This window comes from Hypomesus transpacificus, chromosome 17, assembly GCF_021917145.1.
Source record: "Hypomesus transpacificus isolate Combined female chromosome 17, fHypTra1, whole genome shotgun sequence".
NCBI lineage: Eukaryota > Metazoa > Chordata > Actinopteri > Osmeriformes > Osmeridae > Hypomesus > Hypomesus transpacificus.
The window spans coordinates 14,852,118-14,871,555 of record NC_061076.1 but is presented as its reverse complement, the minus strand read 5'-3'; the positions used below and the strand labels follow the sequence as shown (position 1 = coordinate 14,871,555).

Here is a 19,438-nt window from a genome sequence, read left to right as displayed (position 1 = left end):
GTGAACGGAGAAAGCTCTCTCAGATGCAGTTGACACATTAGCATCCAACTCACGCACCCAGTTTGCTAAAATGTACAGCGATGACCAAAGTACTTTGTCCAACACCATTCTTATTATATGAACAAGTTCCTTTGCTCTCAGTCAAGACAGGACAAGTGTCCGCAGACCTTTTCACCCTGTGAATCTGAATTTATAAATGAAACCTACCCTAAAGAGACTATAAGAATTGAAAAACCGAAAGGAGCACCTGGCGAGAGGATTTGGAACTGGCACCAGAGCATGGTGGCACCATTATAAGACATGATCGTGAAAGCAGGCAGTACCCTGCTATTGACCAAATTGACCTGGACTGGCGAGGGCAAGGATGCATTTGTACATCAGGCACCTGCAGTGACCGTACCCGACTACACCCAACCCTTCCATTTGTATGTATTAAACCGCCAGCACTATGTCACTGTTATGTTTACCCAGGTATCAGGGGAGGGGGGTAGGAAACCACCCGCATAGCTCCTTAATCTGTAGTATTGTCAAAGTAGAGAGGAGGTTCCCACCATGATATCAGAGGGCTAAAGGTTTAGGGCTTTCTCAAGAGTTAACTGTCACCTTTCAGCACTCACCTCAGCAACAGAGCTGTCTCAACTGCCCCTGCATGCTACCCTGCCTCACTCTCAATCTCATACACCTATATCAGGAGACATGCACTGAGCATTCTTTCATATTGATCATTGAAATAAGCTTAATGTAGATTGTTCATATGAACATTTCTGATATGTAAATCATGTTATCATTATATCAAATTCACAATTGGTATAGGTCTAGTAGCTACAGATCACATGTAAGCTTTCAGAAAATACATGGTTTAGGTGGTTGAATCAGTTTCCCTAAATGGCACAGCCCAAAAGGTATCAGCCATATACTCCATTCACCAATACCGAATTTATTATGCATGGGCAGCATACCAATATGGAGAGATGGATGTGTCTCTTGTCTCATTAGATAACATCCTGAGGGTATAAGCTTTCTGAGGATATATGGTTTTAATGGTAGAATTGGTTTTGCCTTCATGTTACAGACTAACATGTAGCAATGAAATTCTGCGAATTGCCAAAATTACAAGCAGAATCCACACTGGAGAGAAGCCCTACAGCTGTGACCTCTGTGGTAAAACCTTTAGCCATGGAAACAGTTTCACAGCTCACTGCAGAATCCACACTGGAGAGAAGCCCTACAGCTGTGACCTCTGTGGTAAAACCTTTAGCCATGCTGGGAATTTCAGAGCTCATAGCAGGATCCACACTGGAGAGAAGCCCTACAGCTGTGACTGTGGTAAAACCTTTCGACATGCTGGGGATTTAACAGTTCACCACATAATTCACACTGGAGAGAAGCCCTACAGCTGTGACCTTTGTGGTAAAACCTTTAACCAGGCTCACCATTTCAGAGCACATAGTAGGATCCACACTGGAGAGAAGCCCTACAGCTGTGACCATTGTGGTTGACCCCCCCCCCCCCCCCCCCCAAATAAGTAAAAACAACTGGTAGGAGGGTCAATAAACACTTTGGAGAAGAAGTTGACCCTCCGATTGGCATTGTATAATTCACACTGTGACCCTTCACCATGTAAACTAACAATCTAAATCGGTGTGTGAGTGTTGCCTATGAATATAATTCACAGCACTGAGTTGTCAGTGCATATAGGCCTACATGAGCATATGTTGCATAATCACACATTAAGTCGTGAAACGATCACAATGTGTGTAGCATCCAAGCCCCCACCCCTCGGCTTGAAGCAACGGCCCCGGTGGATGTAGGTGGTATTGCATGTACGGTTAGGTTTCCGACTCTTCCGGTCGTTTTTATTCTATTAACTCCATTCAACATTTACAAAACTATCTCCCCCAATTATTTTTGTTTGATTCTCGAACCTGGCTCATACTACTAGCTTTTTCATAGAATCATTTTTCCCGATTTTTGCTAAGTTTGAAACCAATCCGAAATGGGTAAACTAGCAACCCATTTATTTGCTTAGTCAATGAAAGTTGCCTGCAAATGTGCTCGCGGACACTAACAGGGCACGAGCACTAAAGTTCACTTTGGCCGACAGTCGATTTAAATGAGTTCTCGGAGCTAGGGAAAAAAAGAGCCACTGTTTAAAGCTAGACCGAAAGACACGGAAGTGGAAATATGGCCGCGTCCAGTCTCGCGCTCTCGCTTGCCTCACTGCGCCACTGAGCACCTTTCATAGAAATGAATGGGGACACCATCTTGGAAGACAAAAGTAGCTTACTCTAGTTATATTAACTCTATGGTAGCATCACACCAAAAACGAAAGTCTGTGGCTGCCTTGATTTACTACCGAGTGGTGCAGCACAGGCTACTGCTGCCATCTAGTGGTAAACTGGGGTAATGCATGCAACCACACATAACGAGTGGAATAAATCGTTTTCAAAAGTGCAGTTGTAGACAAACTGGCTAGAGCTCACAGCAAGATCCACACAGAAGAGAAGCACTAAGCAGCCCACGCTGACTATTTATGTCCAAGAAATGACATATTGAAGACTTTCTTGCCTATGCTTTGGAAAGACCTGTCTGAGCACATTACATTATATTTCATTCACTGTACACTAGGGACACTTTATATATCTCCATGATAAACTGCAAATGTTTACTCCTCGACAGGTCTGCAAACGCCTTTGTAAACCGAGATTTGTTAAAATGTTTGTAAACCAAGACTGTATAGGTCGAGAGGCTTTTAATGGAGATAACAAGGCTGGAGATAGAGAAACTGCAATATGAGAAGGTAGTACATGACTGAATGTATGAATAAATTACACTAAACTTACAGTTACACTGACATTTTTTTTTCTGTGTTCCCAGGGAAGAGAGAACACATGAGGAGGATGTAGTTGTTTAACTCTTTTCTATGTTTTAGTCTTTTTATACCTTTTTTATGGCTTGTCCCAAAGAAGTATTTTGTGCATTAATCTTTCAAGTTTTTTTTTTCTTTCTTTCAATGTTCTATTTATTGTTTTAGAAAATTGAAATAAAAGTGAAAACATCCAAATTCAATGAAAGTGGTGAAATTATCATTTATTTAACTTGTGAAGAGCATTGCACGGTATACTATACACATTGTTCTTTTTGTTTTGAAATGTTTTGTTTTGAAGGAAACCAACATATCTGATATGGAAATTATCAGAAAATGGGTCAAAGCAACCCAAGGACAATAGAAGGGGTTAAGTGGAGACACCCCAGTGAATATATACATATCAACATGAAACTTCCCCAGTTGTAAATGTATGTTCCAATGAGAAAATGAAGCATTAAGTTGTAAAATATGATATATACAGTATGCATACATTGATATATGATATATTTGCATACATTTCAAGAACGTAAATCATAACATTGTATGAAGACAGAATGTAAATCCTTGTTTCATTTTGTCAGCATATTAGAGTCCAAAGTTTCTAAAGAGGGCACTTTGGATATCGCTTTCATCATTTCATAATCAGAATATGGTGGCAACAGCCATTAAATACATTTACATGTTTTCATTTCGCCGACGCTCTTATCCAGAGTGACTTACAGTAAGTACAGGGACATTCCCCCAGGGCAAGTAGGGTGAAGTGCCTTGGCCAAGGACACAAATAAAATCTATATAGCTCAAATGCTATGGAACAAAAATAGCCCAACTGAAAAGTAAAGAATGCTGCTAAATGATTAAATGTAAAGAATAATGGCTTACCCTGTCTTCCCTCAAACAAAAAACTGCTGCTTTATAGCGTCTCTCACGGCCCTGCCAGTAGGGTAGTGAAGGGTGATGGGGTCTCCCACTTCTGGGGGATGCTGACTCACTGACAGGGCGCTCTCCCTTCGTATGGAGGCCACATTGTGGAGTACGACACAGGATGTCACCATCTGACCAGCCGGTTTGGGGCCACTCGGAGGCCACGCAGGCAGTTGAAGCGTGCTTTCAAGATTCCAAAGGTCATTTCTATCTTGACCCTTGTTCTGTTTAGGGCCACATTAAATGTATTCTGTGGCCGTGTGTTCGGGTCAGGATAGGGGGTCATCAAACAGGGCTGGCAGGCGTACCCTCGGTAGAAAGAAATGATCTGTGTCAATCTGCTTGCATGCTCCTGTGTGTGTACAGGTGTGTGTGTGTGTGTACACGTGTGTGTGTTCAGTCCCTCCCCCTCACAGCAGCCCTCAGGCTGCTCCAGAACTCCTCCCTCCCCTGCTCGTCCCGGGGCCACTGCAGGAAGGTTCTGGAGCTCATCATCCTCCTGAGCCGGCAGAACCTGCGGGGGACGTCCTTCTCCCCCAGCGGCTCCAGCAGAACCAAGATGGCCGCCTCGTCCTGGTCGCCCTGGAACATCCGCAGGTGTGAGAACTCCAGCTCGTAGCGGCACCAGTCCGACCGCACAAAGTGCCCCGACAGGACGAAGACGGTGCGCCGGCTGTTCTCCATGGCGATGAGGATGTTGTCGACAATCCACTTGCCCGGCAGGAAGTCCCTCTTGTGGAGGCAGAGGGACAGAGGTGCATCCTGGGAGCTGGAGTCCTCTTCAAGCTCCGGAACCAGGAAGTGTTCCACCCAGTCGGCGTCCTGCTCGCTGTAGGAGACGAAAGCGTCGTAGCTAAACCGCGAGGAGTCGCTGATGGCGTCGTCGTTGCCGAGGAGACGGCTGCGGTCTTGGCGACAGCGGCGGCGCCTGGCGCTGCGGTTGGCAGATAGCCACGCCCACATCATCCGGAGGTACCAGAGGACGTGCAGCCGGTGGAGGAGGGCGGCGAGGAGGCCGGCGGTGAGGAGGGACAGGCCACACAGAGATGCCACGAACGCCAGTCGGTGACAGTCCACCACCGAGAACCTCACCCCGCCCACCTTCTCGCCCCGCACCCACAGCGGAGAGTCACAGACGTAGCTGTCCGGATCGTCAGTGAGACGCACCCCCACACCTCCCGCTCCCGTCCCCTCCACTGTCGCCCCGGACAACGCCGTCGCCATGAACGCCACGAAGGAGCAGGAGCACAGGAAATTGTTTCCGCCGGCCTGCAGCTCTCGCAGACGCCCGAAAGGTCGTAGGTCGTTGGGGGAGAAGTCGCTGAGGGCGTTGGTGGTGACGACCAGCAGCTCCAAGTTGGGGGTCTTCCAGGGGGAGGGCAGAGCCAGCATCTTGTTCCCAGAGAGGAGCAGCTCTCTCAGCCTGGGAAGCACCACACCCAGGCTGGTCAGGTCATTGTGGCTCAGGTCCAACACCTCCACAAAGAAAGCACAAATATATATATATATTTTTTATAGGGTTCTTATGTTTATATTATCTTTTACATATATTATGAAGCTCAGTGGAAGCTTGATAACAACCCATTCATTAGAATCAGGTGTGCAAGAGCAGGGAAACATCTAGAACATGTAGGACAGCGGACCCTGAGGACCAGGGGACACACCCCTGATCTAGAACATGCAGGACAGCGGACCCTGAGGACCAGGGGACACACCCCTGATCTAGAACATGAAGGACAGCGGACCTGAGGACCAGGGGGAACACTCCTGATCTAGAACATGCAGGACAGCGTCCCCTGAGGACCAGGGGGGAACACCCCTGATCTAGAACCTCCACCTGCTTTAAGGGGCTGTTAAACCCAGTCCTCAGTAACACAGACTTTTTAGTGTGTGCCGGTGGCGTCAGCGCGCGCCTACCTCCAGGGTGCTTGGCAGGCAGGGGGTGACCCTCCGCAGCGAGGCCCAGGAGAGGTTGAGGAACCTGAGGGAGGCCGGCCAGGAGCAGGCCCCGGGCATGGAGGCCAGGGCATTCCCGCTGAGGTCCAGGTGAGTGAGCCTGTCCAGGCGTGCCACCAGGCGGCCGGCCAAGGCCAGGGACTGGATGGCGTTGGAGCTGACGTTGAGGACCCGGAGGTTCCGGAGGATGCCAGCCCCGTGGCAGAGCATCTCTGCCAGGGTGTGGTCGGTCAGGAGGTTCTCACTCCAGTCCAGGTACTGGAGGTTGGTCAGGAGGACAGAGGTGAAGCAGTGGAGGATGTAGGCCTGGGGAAGGAAGGGGAGGAGTGGGGGAAAGAGGAGAGAGGGGAGACAAAGGGAAGGGATGGAGGAGGGAGGGGGGTACTTATCAATGATGGAAAATTCTTTTGTGAAACTTTATTTCAAACCTTTTTTTCAAAAACATTACATTTCATTTGAAATCACATTAAAACATTTAATTGTTTTAAACCCGACACAAAAAGTTACACGTTTTTTTTTAGTTACAAGTTTTTTTCACACGGTGAAAGGAGAGAGAAGAGAGAGAGAGACAGAAACCTATTAAAAACCTTTTGTTCACACACATTTAAAGGAGAGAAGAGAAGAGGAAAGGGGAACAGAGAAGCCTAAAACCGAGTAGATCACATCAGAGCAGAGTACAAGAGTACAGCTCCATGGTAGCTTCATAGACTAGCTTACGTTTGTTGTGCGTGAAATGAAACAGCAATTTCAATAAATAATATTTATCATGGTATTGATCATGCCACCAAATATAGACTAAAACTTAAGTAACAAGCCTGTCTTGAAAATGTGAGACGGTAGAATGTCCAGATATTTTTCTGAAAAATAAAATTGTGAAGTCCCATCTCTGCCAGAGCAGAGAATGGATCTGAATCTGGGATGTTCAGATCGCCCCCCCTCTCTCCCCACCCTCCCCCCTTTCTCCCTCCCCCCCCCCCCCCCCCCCCCCCCCCCCCCCCCCCTCACCTTAGCCTTGATGACAGACAGCTGTCGGGGATATTGCAGCAGGAACCCCAGCTGCCGCATGGAGCTGAAGTGGTACAGGTTGACGATCTCCACGTTCCTCAGGTAGAACGTGTCAAACCCCACATGCTGTGTCTTCCGCGCTTGCTCCAGGTGCCCCGTCCCCACCAACCTTACATCCTGCAGCGACACGAAGCTGAGCGGCGCCCCATCCGTCACCTCCAGGAAGTTGACCAATGTTTCATCCGACAGCGAGGTGTTGCTTAGCGACAGTGAGCGCACGCGGCGCCGTGCCACAGCGGCAAGCGGACGCACCGACATGTTCCCGGCCATCTGGAGGTCGCACAGGGTCAGCGGCGTCTCCGGGTACGACACGTCGTCCAGGACAGCCTCCGCCAGCGTCTGGTTGGTCAGGAAGGGCTCCCGCAGGCTGAGGGTGGCCGCGCCCAGGGGCCAGGGCCGGGACAGGGAACCCGGGTCGTAGTGGCGGAGGTGGTTGGCGTGTAGCTCCAGGAGTCCAGCCGGCCCACCCCTGCCAGGTCGTGGCCCCGGATCTCCTCCAGGGAGGGGCCCCCCAGACGGAGGGTCCGTAGGGACAGCAGGCCCTGGAACAGGGGGCGGGGGCCCAGGGACCTGGGCGGGGCAGGGGTGAGATCAATATAGCACACACTCCCTCCTTCAAACTCACTCTCACACACATACACACTCCTTCCCTCACACACATACACACTCCGTCCCTCACACACTCACTCCTTCCCTCACACACACACACACACTCCTTCCCTCACACACATACACTCCTTCCCTCACACACACACACACACACATACCTGTAGGGGTTGTCCAGCAGGTTAAGGTGAGTGAGAGACAGCAGCCCTGTGAACCAGTCAGCGTTCAGGTTGGCCAACCGATTGGCCGACAGGTCAAGACGCTCCAGTCTCCCTAGCGACCGGAACGCCCTCCCCGCCACGCTCCGGAGGTGGTTGCCTTGGAGACGCAGAATGGTCAGGTGGGCGTAGGCGGCGAGGTCGGCGTTGGTCACCGCGACGATGCAGTTGAGGGAGAGGTCGAGGGCGACGACGTGGAGAGGGACCTGGGGGATGAGGGTCAGGTTCCTGGAGGAGCAGTCACACACCTGACGCGCGTCACAGCCGCACGCCGTCCCCCCCTCAGCCCTCACCCCCGGATCTGACCTCTGACCTTCGGAGAGGAGGAGGAGGAGGAGGAAGGGTGGCAAAGGCATGGCTGTCCTGAGAATGAGTGAATGGTGAGAAAGAGAGAAGAAAGAGAGAGAGAGAGAGTGTAAGATAGAGGGAGGGGTTAGTCAAGCAGGTTCTGTAAACTGCAAAAAAGAGCGAGAGGTGGAAGACTGTACCTTTCTGAAGTTCTTCTGTGTGGTTCACCTTCTGTGTGTGAGAGCGTGTGTGTGTGAGAGAGAGTGAGAGAGAATGTGTGAGAGAGAGAGTGTGAGATTGTGTGAGCGTGTTTGCATCTGGACTGACAGAGGTACAGAGGAACTCTCGTGTGTGTGTGTGTTCTGCCTGTTAGGTGTAAAAACATTGGTCAACGCCAACCATCTTAGACCAAAAGAGGAAATGAGCATTTTGTTCTTCCCGGTTACAGATTCTCCACTGCGGTTACCATGACAACTATCTCCACAAGGCCCAGGGTGACAACAAACACTCATACACACACACACAGGTCCTCTGATACAAACACTGTTTCAAATAACCTGAGGTATTCTATATGGGTTTTATTTCAGTGAGAAAACCAGGAGACTATTTTATGAAACTGTCACAGAGACCAACAGAGAGAGAGAGACAGAGAGAGACAGAGAGAGACAGAGAAAGTAGTAGGTTATTCACATGATCTAAAAAGAGGAACTGTAAAATAATCTTAACAACATCTGTGTTAAAAACATGTTCAAACTCCAGCCGTGTCTAAAAGCGTGTGAGGGTGACATTCTGAAGCTTCAGCACACACACACACGTATACACACACATATACACACACACGTATATACATATATACATGAATACACACACATATACACACACACGTATATACATATATACATGAATACACACACAGGTTCACACATGTATACACACATACACGGTGTCCAGTGGTCTCTGCCACCAGCCTTGTCAGTAGAGAGTCACACACACACACACATCCTGTCAGTAAGTGCGTTCGACATGACCCGACTTCATGCGGCGCTGCAGCCGGCTGCAGGCGGTTGACTTGAAACAGTGAATTCTGGTTAGACTTTTTGTCTGACTTGAGACGGCGCCGAGGATACATCACTGTGACGTCGCCATCAAAGTACCGTGAGATCATCGATAGGAGAACTGCCGGCTGTGTAGCCGAGCGCATTGGTCTGAGATGGTTGGCGTTGTTAGACATAAAACTCTACTGGGGCACAGGCCCCTAATTCATATCCCTTTTTTTATTTCAAGCTTGCTGCGCTCAATGCACTACTGGGCTATAGAAACTCCCCTTGCTTAACCCTCTCTACAACAGTACAGGGATGCAAGTTTGATATCAGCTTTGCCAGGGACATAAATAGCTAATTCAGGCACTCACATTTGTTTCACATTTATTTGAGTGCAAATACTGTTTTTTTGAACTTCATGTAATATTGTTTTTGTTTTTGTCAAAATAAGATGATGGGTAGGCCTATCATTTGGAACTATCTTTAGTTTTGTAATATTTTCTTAGCCTACCTCAATTCTGACTTGTGTGCTGAGTACGACACCTAGGGGGTATTCCAGAAAGCAGGTTGTGTGACATACCCGGGTAAGTTAACTCCCCAGCTGAAACAGGGGGCAAGTCTTACTTCATAAAATAATTCAAAAATGGTTCTCGACAAGGGCATAGGATTTACTTTGACATTGGGGGGGACATATCGACCCTATATCTTCTTTGTCGCGCTTTCAAAATAAAAGTTTAAAATGTCCAAAACGTCTATAAAGCCGAACAATGGATTTTGGTGTTTCAAAACCCATTGACACTGTATGACTATGTTTAGCTTGTGTTCTGCTCCTCTCTCTTACCAACCGTCTCTGGAGGAGGGGATCCCTCTCTGAATTGCTCCTCCCAAGGTTTCTTCCATTTTTTCTCCCGGTGGGAGTTTTTCTGGGAGTTTTTCCTTGTCTTCCTTGAGGGTTTAGGTTGGTTGAGGGGCAGTTCTATGGGCGCATGTGAAGCCCTCTGTGACATGCTTGCGTGTAAAAAGGGCTATACAAATAAATTTGATTTGATTTGATTTGAATGTATTTTTGTACCTGCGGTATCTAGCCTAATTTTGTATTGATACACATGAAGCATTTTCCAATATTGAGGGGGACACATCCCCCACGGTTCCTACTCCAATGGTTCTCTAAAAAGAGAGAACTCTAAAAGAGAGAATCATTAATGAGTTGTGTATCTCAACACTTCAGTTGCCAAACTTAACAAACAATTATATGACATTGTATCCATACAGGAACTTGACTCTGGAAGTATGGTGTCAAAATGAAGACTTTAATTAGATAATCAATAAAACATGATCATTAAACTATAAACACTGTAATAAAATAAACAAAAATAAAAAATAAGGTATAATATTATTCTTATATACTTGCCTGTCTTGCTTGTTCTGGTTATTGATCTTCTGCTGTACTTTCTATGTGCACTATCTGGTGTATTTAGTGTGATGTACAGTGAATGAAATATAATGTAATGTCCTCAGACAAGTCTTTCCAAAGACTAGAGGTGCTTATAGTAAAATCCCTAACAATATTTCAGTATTATTGACACAATTATAGGTGTTCACGAGGAGAAATTAATATTGAGCAACTTGATGGATTTCTTATGAAATTAAAAATGTGAGCTTCAAAACTGAAAGGTGTCAGCCAGATGCGACTAAGATTCTACCCAGTCTGAAACAGCTTCCCCTCCATTGTTACAGGGGTATAGTATCTCAGAATCAGAATGGGTTTTATTCGCCATGAAAGTTTGCACAGAGAAGGAATTTACTTTGTCAGGAAGGTGCCTACCAAGGCAGCCATTATCGGCGTCATCTAGAAAGTTTCAGTATAACATGAGGAGAGGGGAGGAGAGAAAAAAGGCACCCCCAGATTATGCTCCTAGAGGAGTACAGTGTGGGAACAGGAAAAAAAAACACCTCAGCACATACATTGTACAACATTACAGAACCACATGACTTGCAACGGGGAGGGGTATGGACAAGCAGCATCTGGACCTGCAGCCATGGTAGGCGCTGGTCACAGACCCGCCAGCCACCCCGGGGGAACAAGCAGGAGAAGGCGTTGGATGGGGGTGGGGGTGGGATAGCATATCTGTAGTGGATGAAAGTTAGTGTATGAGTATGCCTGGATTGGCGCCTTTGCCTAGGCCACAATCAGTAAGATTCTCAGTTCGCAGATAGTATTGCCATGGAGACATCCTTGGTCATAACCCAAGACAGAGAAACAATCCACAGGTGTCTGTGGGAGGGGGAAGGGAAGAGACTACAGAGAGTCTCACTGCAGCACTCTCCAGGGGAGTTGTTGTTCCAGAAACGGCCTTGGCCAAAGCCTGAGCTGGTTACGGGGCCGAAAGCAGATAAGATTGGGGTTGTTGTTTGGGTCGAGTAGGCGCCTTCAATTCCACGTCTACTCATCGTTATGGTCTCCAAGTCGGTTCACTTTCCTTTGCAGAGTCGCTAGCTCCTCCATGTTGTTTTCCAAATTGCGTTCAACGCGTGGTAAAGTCTCAGTCTGAGTGCCACCAGCTCTGCCCACCGTATCAATCATGTGGGCAGCCTTAGGGGGCTTTTGACGTTTTCCATGTGTCCTGTCATGTTGGACTGTAGATCTGGTGTTACTGCATGTGCTGTCCAAGTAGGTGCAGTCAAGAGGTTCTTCCAGCAGTGGGTCATACAGAAGTTCTCTCAAGTGGTGACTGCTGGGACAACTTCACTCCCATGGTTTTCTATCATAGATGTGCAAGAAACTCTTCAATAGGTCATTTGTTTCACATAAATAGTCAGTGTGGGCTGTTTAGATCTTCTCTTCTGTGTGGGTCCTGCAGTGATGTCTGAGACTGCTTGCATGGCTAAAGGTTTGACCACAGAGGTCACAGCTGTAGGGCTTCTCTCCTGTGTGGATCCTGCGATGAACTGTTAATTCCCCAGTCTGTTTAAAGATTTTATCACAGAGGTCAAAGCTGTAGGGCTTCTCTCCAGTGTGGATCCTGCTGTGGACTGTGTAATTGCTTGCACTTCCTCACAGCTGAGCCGGCCTTGCTCCGACTCCTTAGTGCCTTCTGCTGTCCTGGAGGGCACGCTGTGTGTTGAGTCATGACAATTTCCAATCAGATTCTTTAATTCTGTTAAATAAAACGGAGAGTGCTTAAAAACCACAGTGTAAATGTATGAATGTAAGTTACTGTATTTGTTTTGGGCTTTTCCTTCCCCTGTGCTGCTCGTGAGTGGGAAGCCCTTCTGTGATGAACGTGGATGGAAAGGACATTGCAAAGGTAGAGGACATCTCAGTGGGAATTGGTGCCCTACTGGGGATCTATTTCATCTTTGGAGTTAAATATGCAGAGAATGTAAAGAACACTCCTATTTTATATAGAGTGAATGGTTGGTAAAACTCAAATGATAGGTGTAATTAAAATGGCAAATGTCTTGCTCTAAATGTATGATGTAATATTTTGTATTCATTAAGATTTGTATTTATTTATTTTTGCTAATTTGAGATAATCAACCCAGAATCATTATTGTTGTATCCTCTTCAAAAGCCTGATATGTAAATAAAAAGGTTAAACTTTGACTCTGAAAGTATGGTGTCAAAATGAAGACTTTAATTAGATAATAAAAAAACATGATCATGAAACTATAAACACTACAATAAAGTAAGCAACAACAACAAAAAAGGTATCATTCTTGCTTGTCTTGCTTGTTCTGATTGATCTTCTGCTGTACTTTCTATGTGCACTGTCTGGTGTATTTAGCGTGATGTACAGTGAATGAAATATAATGTAATGTCCTCAGACAGGTCTTTCCAAAGCATAGGCAAGAAAGTCTTCAATAAGTCATTTGTTGGACATAAATAGTCATTGTGGGCAGCTTAGATCTTCTCTCCTGTGTGGATCCTGCTGTGAGCTCTGAAATGGCCAGCGTGGCTAAAGGTTTTACCACAATGGTCACAGCTGTAGGGCTTCTCTCCAGTGTGGATCCTGCGGTGAACTGTTAAACCACTAGCCCGCCTAAAGGTTTTACCACAGAGGTCACAGCTGTATGGCTTCTCTCCAGTGTGGATTCTGCGGTGATATGTTAAATCCCCAGCCTGTCTAAAGGTTTTACCACAGAGGTCACAGCTATAGGGCTTCTCTCCAGTGTGAATTCTGCAGTGAGCTGTGAAATGGTCAGCCCGGCTAAAGGTTTTACCACAGAGGTCACAGCTGAAGGGCTTCTCTCCAGTGTGGATTCTGCAGTGAGCTGTGAAACTGTTTCCATGGCTAAAGGTTTTACCACAGAGGTCACAGCTGTAGGGCTTCTCTCCAGTGTGGATTCTGCGGTGAACTGTTAATCCCCCAGTCTGTTTAAAGGTTTTACCACAGAGGTCACAGCTGAAGGGCTTCTCTCCAGTGTGGATTCTGCTGTGGACTCTGTAATTGCTAGCCTGGCTAAAGGTTTTACCACAGAGGTCACAGCTGTAGGGCTTCTCTCGAGTGTGGATTCTGCAGTGAGCTGTGAAACTGTATCCATGGCTAAAGGTTTTACCACAGAGGTCACAGCTGTAGGGCTTCTCTCCAGTGTGGATTCTGCGGTGAACTGTTAATCCCCCAGTCTGTTTAAAGGTTTTACCACAGAGGTCACAGCTGAAGGGCTTCTCTCCAGTGTGGATTCTGCTGTGGACTCTGTAATTGCTAGCCTGGCTAAAGGTTTTACCACAGAGGTCACAGCTGTAGGGCTTCTCTCCAGTGTGGATTCTGCGGTGAACTGTTAATTCCCCAGTCTGTTTAAAGGTTTTACCACAGAGGTCACAGCTAAAGGGCTTCTCTCCAGTGTGGATTTTGCTGTGGACTCTGTAATTGCTAGCCTGGCTAAAGGTTTTACCACAGAGGTCACAGCTGTAGGGCTTCTGTCCAGTGTGGATCCTCATGTGCTTCCTGAGGTTACTGGATGAGGAAAGGCTTTTCCCACATGTGTCACAGTGATGTGTCTCCATGACTCAGCTCTCTCTTTCTTCTCTGTCTGGTCTCTCTTGATCCTGTATCTAGTCTATGGAAGCTTGTTTCTCTCTGGTTAATGCTGTTTCTGGTTGATTATCTGTCAGGTTGAGTCTCTCTCTAGTGTCTCCTGTTGAGTCTCTTTAGTCTCTCTGATTGAGTTTCTTTAGTCTCTCTGGAGCCTTTAAGGAGTCTTCTCTGTCTAGTCTCCACCCATGATCGATTATGATTGGCCAGTAGGAGATCTGCAGCTTTCACATATAAATGACATATTTTGTCCGTCATAATGGCCCACAAAGTAGTTTGGTTTTCTTTAAAATCATAGGCTATATGATTAGAAATGGTAAAAAAGAAACACATGGTCGTTTTACAGGGCAAATAAAACCACAGAGACATATCAGTCTGTTTTGTATTCAATTTATTCCATTATCTTCATTTATCTTTTTCATCCTGCATATTTACTGATCATTGATCTGTTGGTCTAAGATAATTCATATGAAATGTTCCAATAAAGGTAAAAAAAAATTGTGAACACAAAGTCCAGGATTGAGAAATACTATTTCTAAAAGGAACCTTAAGGATCTTACATTTATCATCCAGTAAGAGAGGGCCTCTCCAAAACCAGACACACAACCCACACAGGCTGGGCAATTTTGCATTTACCAACTATTATGAAGATTGGCTCAAAAAAATGCTGCCCATCCTCAGATTTTACTCAATAAAAAAACTAAAACCATGTCACTGGGTTCTGTCTATGAAGCTGGATGAACGAAGGTAAAGTCATACCCTTCAGAAGGTGAGTCAGGCTTCTCTGTGTGAATGTAAATTCAAGATGAAGAACGATAATATGTCTCGATGTCATGTTCTGAAAATGATTTATTCTTCTCGTGGTTGCGTGCATTACCACATTACCACTAGATGTCAGCAGTAGCCTGTGCTGCACCACTGGGTAGTAAATCAAGGCACCCACAGACTTTCGTTTTTGGTGTGATGCTACACACATTGTGATCGTTCCGCGACTAAACGTGTGTTTATGCAACAGATGCTCATGTAGGCCTATATGCACTGACAACTCTGTGCTGTGAATTATATTCATAGGCAACACTCACACACCAATTTATATTGTTAGTTTACATGCCAGCCGCCAGACCGTTATGTAAATCTGACTTTTGAGGTTGTTAAAATGTAAGCCTATTTTTTATGTTCTCAGGTTACATGACTGTAAATATTATTTACTCTTAGCGACACAAGAGGGCGCAAGAGCACACAATAATTAATGTGATGAATGTTCATGTATTGTATTGTGACCTAATGGACTTACCGTACATGGACATTTTTATGCGTAACGTTTCTTACTTTAAAAGTCAGTTCGCGCTCAACCCAACTGACAGATGGCCACATTTCGTTGTTCTGGAATAAATGTCCTATAATGAGAGACGTCGTCAGCCTCCTTTATACGCATCGTCAGCAGAACCACTGCTGATAAAACTCAACAGGTTATGGGCCCAGGAGACGTTTGGAGGAGAAGATAGTCGACGAAAGCCAAGAAAGTTGCAACGGATCGCGTGCTGAGGAAGGCTGCTAACCTGAGAAGAGGGGCACGCTAGCATGGCAGAGCAACGAAGGGCAAGTAGCAGCAGGCTACATCGACTGGTATTCGACGGCGACGAAGCAAAGTATGAAGTTTGGGAAACTAAATTGTTGGAATACTTTCGTTTATTAGGGCTGAAAAACACTGTGTTGAATGAGCCAGTAGAAGAAGCTGAAAAAGCAGCAGATCCTGAGAAAAACGCGGACGCGTATGCAGAGTTGATCCTAATGCTAACGCTAGATGACAAAAGTCTGTCTCTGGTAATGAGAGATGCGCAACATGATGGCAGAAAAGTATTAAATATTCTGAGAGACTATTATGCAGGGAAGGGAAAGCCTGGTATAATTAGTTTGTACAACACGCTCAAAAGACCTCACCTCAAAAGTCCATCGGCGAAAGTGTAATGGACTATAGGCTATCATTAGAGCAGAGACCGCCATAACTGCCCTGAGAAGCGCGGGAGAAACGCTGGGGGACAGTTTGCTGGTGGCTATGGCGCTGAAGCGATTGCCAGAGAGCTTCAAGCCATTAGCAATTCATGTGGCGCACATCTACGAAAACATCACGTTTGCTGACTTCAAGACCAAATTGCGGAGTTTCGAGGAAACCGAGAACATCAGAGCAACCGGGTCGAACGATGACAGCGTGATGAAGACCCAGGGGAGAACCGGACGGCGACCTCCCAGTAGCAGCGCACATGGACCGGGCAAAGACAACAGCGAGATGGTGTGCTTCAAGTGCGGGACCAAGGGGCACCGAGCGAGAGCGTGTCGACAGAAGACGTGGTGTAGTGTTTGCAAAAGTGACACACACAGGGACGCAACATGCAGACGAAAAGACAGAGACCGAAGGGACGGCGTGAGCAAAGTGTCGGAGAATGCTGAGGTAAAGGAGGACTTTGCGTCCAAGATGGCGGACGGAAGGGCCAGTGACCAGCGGCAGCCGGCGCGCACCATCCAGGAGAGGGGCCTGATGGTGGACACCGGGGCCACATCCCACATCATCAACGACATCGCCTTGTTCACAAGTTTCGACAGCACCTTCAGGCCGGAGACTCACAGCGTCGAGTTGGCTGATGGGACCAGATGCAGCGGCGTCGCTCAGCGGAGAGGCACGGCAGTGGTTACCCTCATCGACAGCAGTGGACGGCGGTGCAATGCAAAACTGTTGGACGCTCTGTATGTGCCGTCGTACCCGCAGAACATTTTCTCGGTGAAGGCAGCAACCACGAGTGGGTCCACAGTCGTCTTCAAAGAAGACAATGATGTCTTGATAACCAGATATGGTACCAGGTTTGACATTCATGTGTTTCGCAGGTTGTACTACCTGCACACTGAGATTGAGTCAACTGATGATAAGTGTAATGCAACCCACGACCAGTGACGTGCAGTCAGGGTAGGCAAGGTAGGCAGTGCCTACCCTGCCAAAATTCAAACGTAAAAATGTTTATTAAATAATTTTATTTAATAAACTTGTAGGCTATTTGTATTTTTACTGATTATTCTTGTGAGTTATATATGCAATATGTGTGTTATTCCAATTGTTTCGACGTTACGATGACAAATGTAGCAGTTACGCATAATCAAATACAACAAAATGGTAGAATAAGCAGTGCTTTTACTGTCCTCTCATCGCGGACGACAACGAAAAACTCATGTTGCGCATGCGCACTTTGATCCTGTATTCTTTAACATGTACGTCGAAAAGCACAACTCTTCAGTGCCTTTGCACGTAAATATGTAATGCCAGTAATCATCTACGTTAAGTATCAAACATGGACCAATTAAAATCGAGATATTACTGGACATTTGCGCAGCTGACGTCATTACACCAGCAAAACGTAATCCCCGCGAAATTCAAAGTAAAAATGACGGCAGCAGTATCTCCCCATATCGTTGAACTAAGACATTTTTCAAACTCGATTTAATGACAAAAATGAGTTGCTAGCAAGAGGGAAGCCCTATGCCAACCTTGCCTGAACTACACCAGCAAAAGGGACCAAAAATTGTGCGCTCGTTTCAAACGGACTGGTATGACAGACAAGATTGGCTATGTGGCTGTGCTAGCAGTCAGCGGCTGTACTGCCATCCATAATCTACCGATTGGTGAGTCAGAAACTATTTGGGGTTTAATTTTGAATTGGTTGAATTAATGCCGACTGCAAGCCATTTGCCCTCATATTCAATTGAGCAGTGTGTGTTCTCATGTTGCTGAATGACAAACATAATTGGCCGCTGTGCAATAGTTAAGGATAAAGATGGTTGCATTCTGATGCTGGACATTGGTGTGTGTGTGTGTGCGTGCGTGCGTGTGCGAGAGAGAGACTACGATATGTCATGTCATGAGATATGTCATCCTGATTGGACATTTCTTGATATCAACCGTGCATGTGTGCCACGCTTGTGCGTACTGTTTTGACGTAGCCTATTAGCCTAAACAATAAATTTGGTAATCTGGCTTTCATAACTCAGTGCCTACCCTCTTACTGACATCACCGCACGTCACTGCCCACGACACGACATCCAAGCATGGCATGAGATACTAGGCTACTGTAATTATGATGATGTGCTTAGGTTACATGATGTTGTTGATGGTATGCAGATCAAGGGAAAAATGAGCAAGAGTGTGAGGTGTGTATTCAAGGGAAGTTTACACAAACTAGAAATAGGAACCCCGATGTCAGAGCAAAGGCTCCTTTAGAAATGATACACACAGATCTTGCAGGTCCAATAGCCACTGAGTCATTAGATGGGTACAAATATGCACAGTCTTTCACCGATGATTACTCAAATGCAGTATTTGTTTACTTTCTAAAGAAAAAGAGTGACGCAGTGCAGGCAACTGAAAAATTCCTTGCAGATGTTTCCCCTTATGGGAAGGTGAAGTGTGCGATCTGATAATGGAACTGAGTTCACAGGTGGTGATTTCCAGGCGCTGCTGAGGAAAAGCAAAATTAGGCATGAGACGACAGCTCCGTACTCACCACACCAAAATGGAACAGCAGAACGTGGGTGGCGTACTCTTTTCGAGATGGGCAGGTGCATGCTAATTGAAAGTGAGTTACCAAAATACCTTTGGCACTACGCAGTACAAACAGCAGCAACGGTATGCAATAGATGCTTGAACAAGCGCACAGGGCTGACTCCTTACGAGATGTTGACAAACAAAAAGCCCAATGTGTCAAGAATGCAACGATTTGGGTCTGTTTGCTACAACTATAAGCAGGAAAAGGGAAAGCTTGACTCCAGGTGTGATCAGGGGCGTTTTGTGGGGTACGATAAAAATAGCCTAGCGTATTTGGTCTACCACCCAGATACAAACAAAGTGCAAAAACACAGGCTGGTGAAATTTGTGAGCAAAACAGCTGCAGAAAAACAAACACAGACAGATGAGCCACATCTAAATGATGACAGTGTGGGGCACAGAGTCAGGACTAGGGGGACGCAGGGGGTCAACAGGAGTGCAGAAAAGGCTCTAGAGCAAAATGAACCCGGTAAAAGTCCACATTGCGATAGTCCAAGGGCAGCAAATGAGTCTACTGAGCATAATGAAACTGTTACAAGCGTCGATCCTGAGAGTAGGCACACATTAAGTCGCGGACTGATCACGATAAGAGGACTGCTAAGTGTAGCATCAGACCAGAAACTAAATAGTTTACGGCTGTCTTGATCTAGAACCGAGTGGTGCAGCACAGCCTACCGCTCCCATCTAGTGGTAAACTGTGGTAATGCATGCAACCACACTCCCATGTGACGAGTGGAATAAATCGTTTTCACAAAGTGAAATTGACACGTCCCGTCGCATCAATTTAAAATGTTCCAGAAGAGGGGTATTGTGTTGGCATCAGAGGCATGTATACCAAAACATGAAATTAT

General features: G+C 46.4%; 2 protein-coding genes across 2 annotated transcripts; both read right to left on the bottom strand.

Annotated features, from left to right (window-relative positions):
- Positions 1–3,324: 3,324 nt before the first annotated feature.
- On the bottom strand, positions 3,325–8,225 carry LOC124479248 (toll-like receptor 2). Its single transcript, XM_047037902.1, is given in 6 exon segments — positions 3,325–5,266; positions 5,708–6,052; positions 6,752–7,251; positions 7,254–7,381; positions 7,579–7,998; positions 8,124–8,225. Coding segments are annotated over 5 exon segments (2,466 nt in total). The 5' UTR covers positions 7,992–7,998; positions 8,124–8,225; the 3' UTR covers positions 3,325–4,186.
- Positions 8,226–12,936: 4,711 nt separating this feature from the next.
- LOC124479367 (zinc finger protein 271-like) lies at positions 12,937–13,941 on the bottom strand (the record flags this gene model as incomplete). The annotated part of the gene is made up of 2 exons (XM_047038103.1): positions 12,937–13,154; positions 13,248–13,941. Coding segments are annotated over 2 exons (912 nt in total), but the record flags the coding sequence as incomplete, so codon positions are not given.
- Between the last annotated feature and the right edge of the window lie 5,497 nt (positions 13,942–19,438).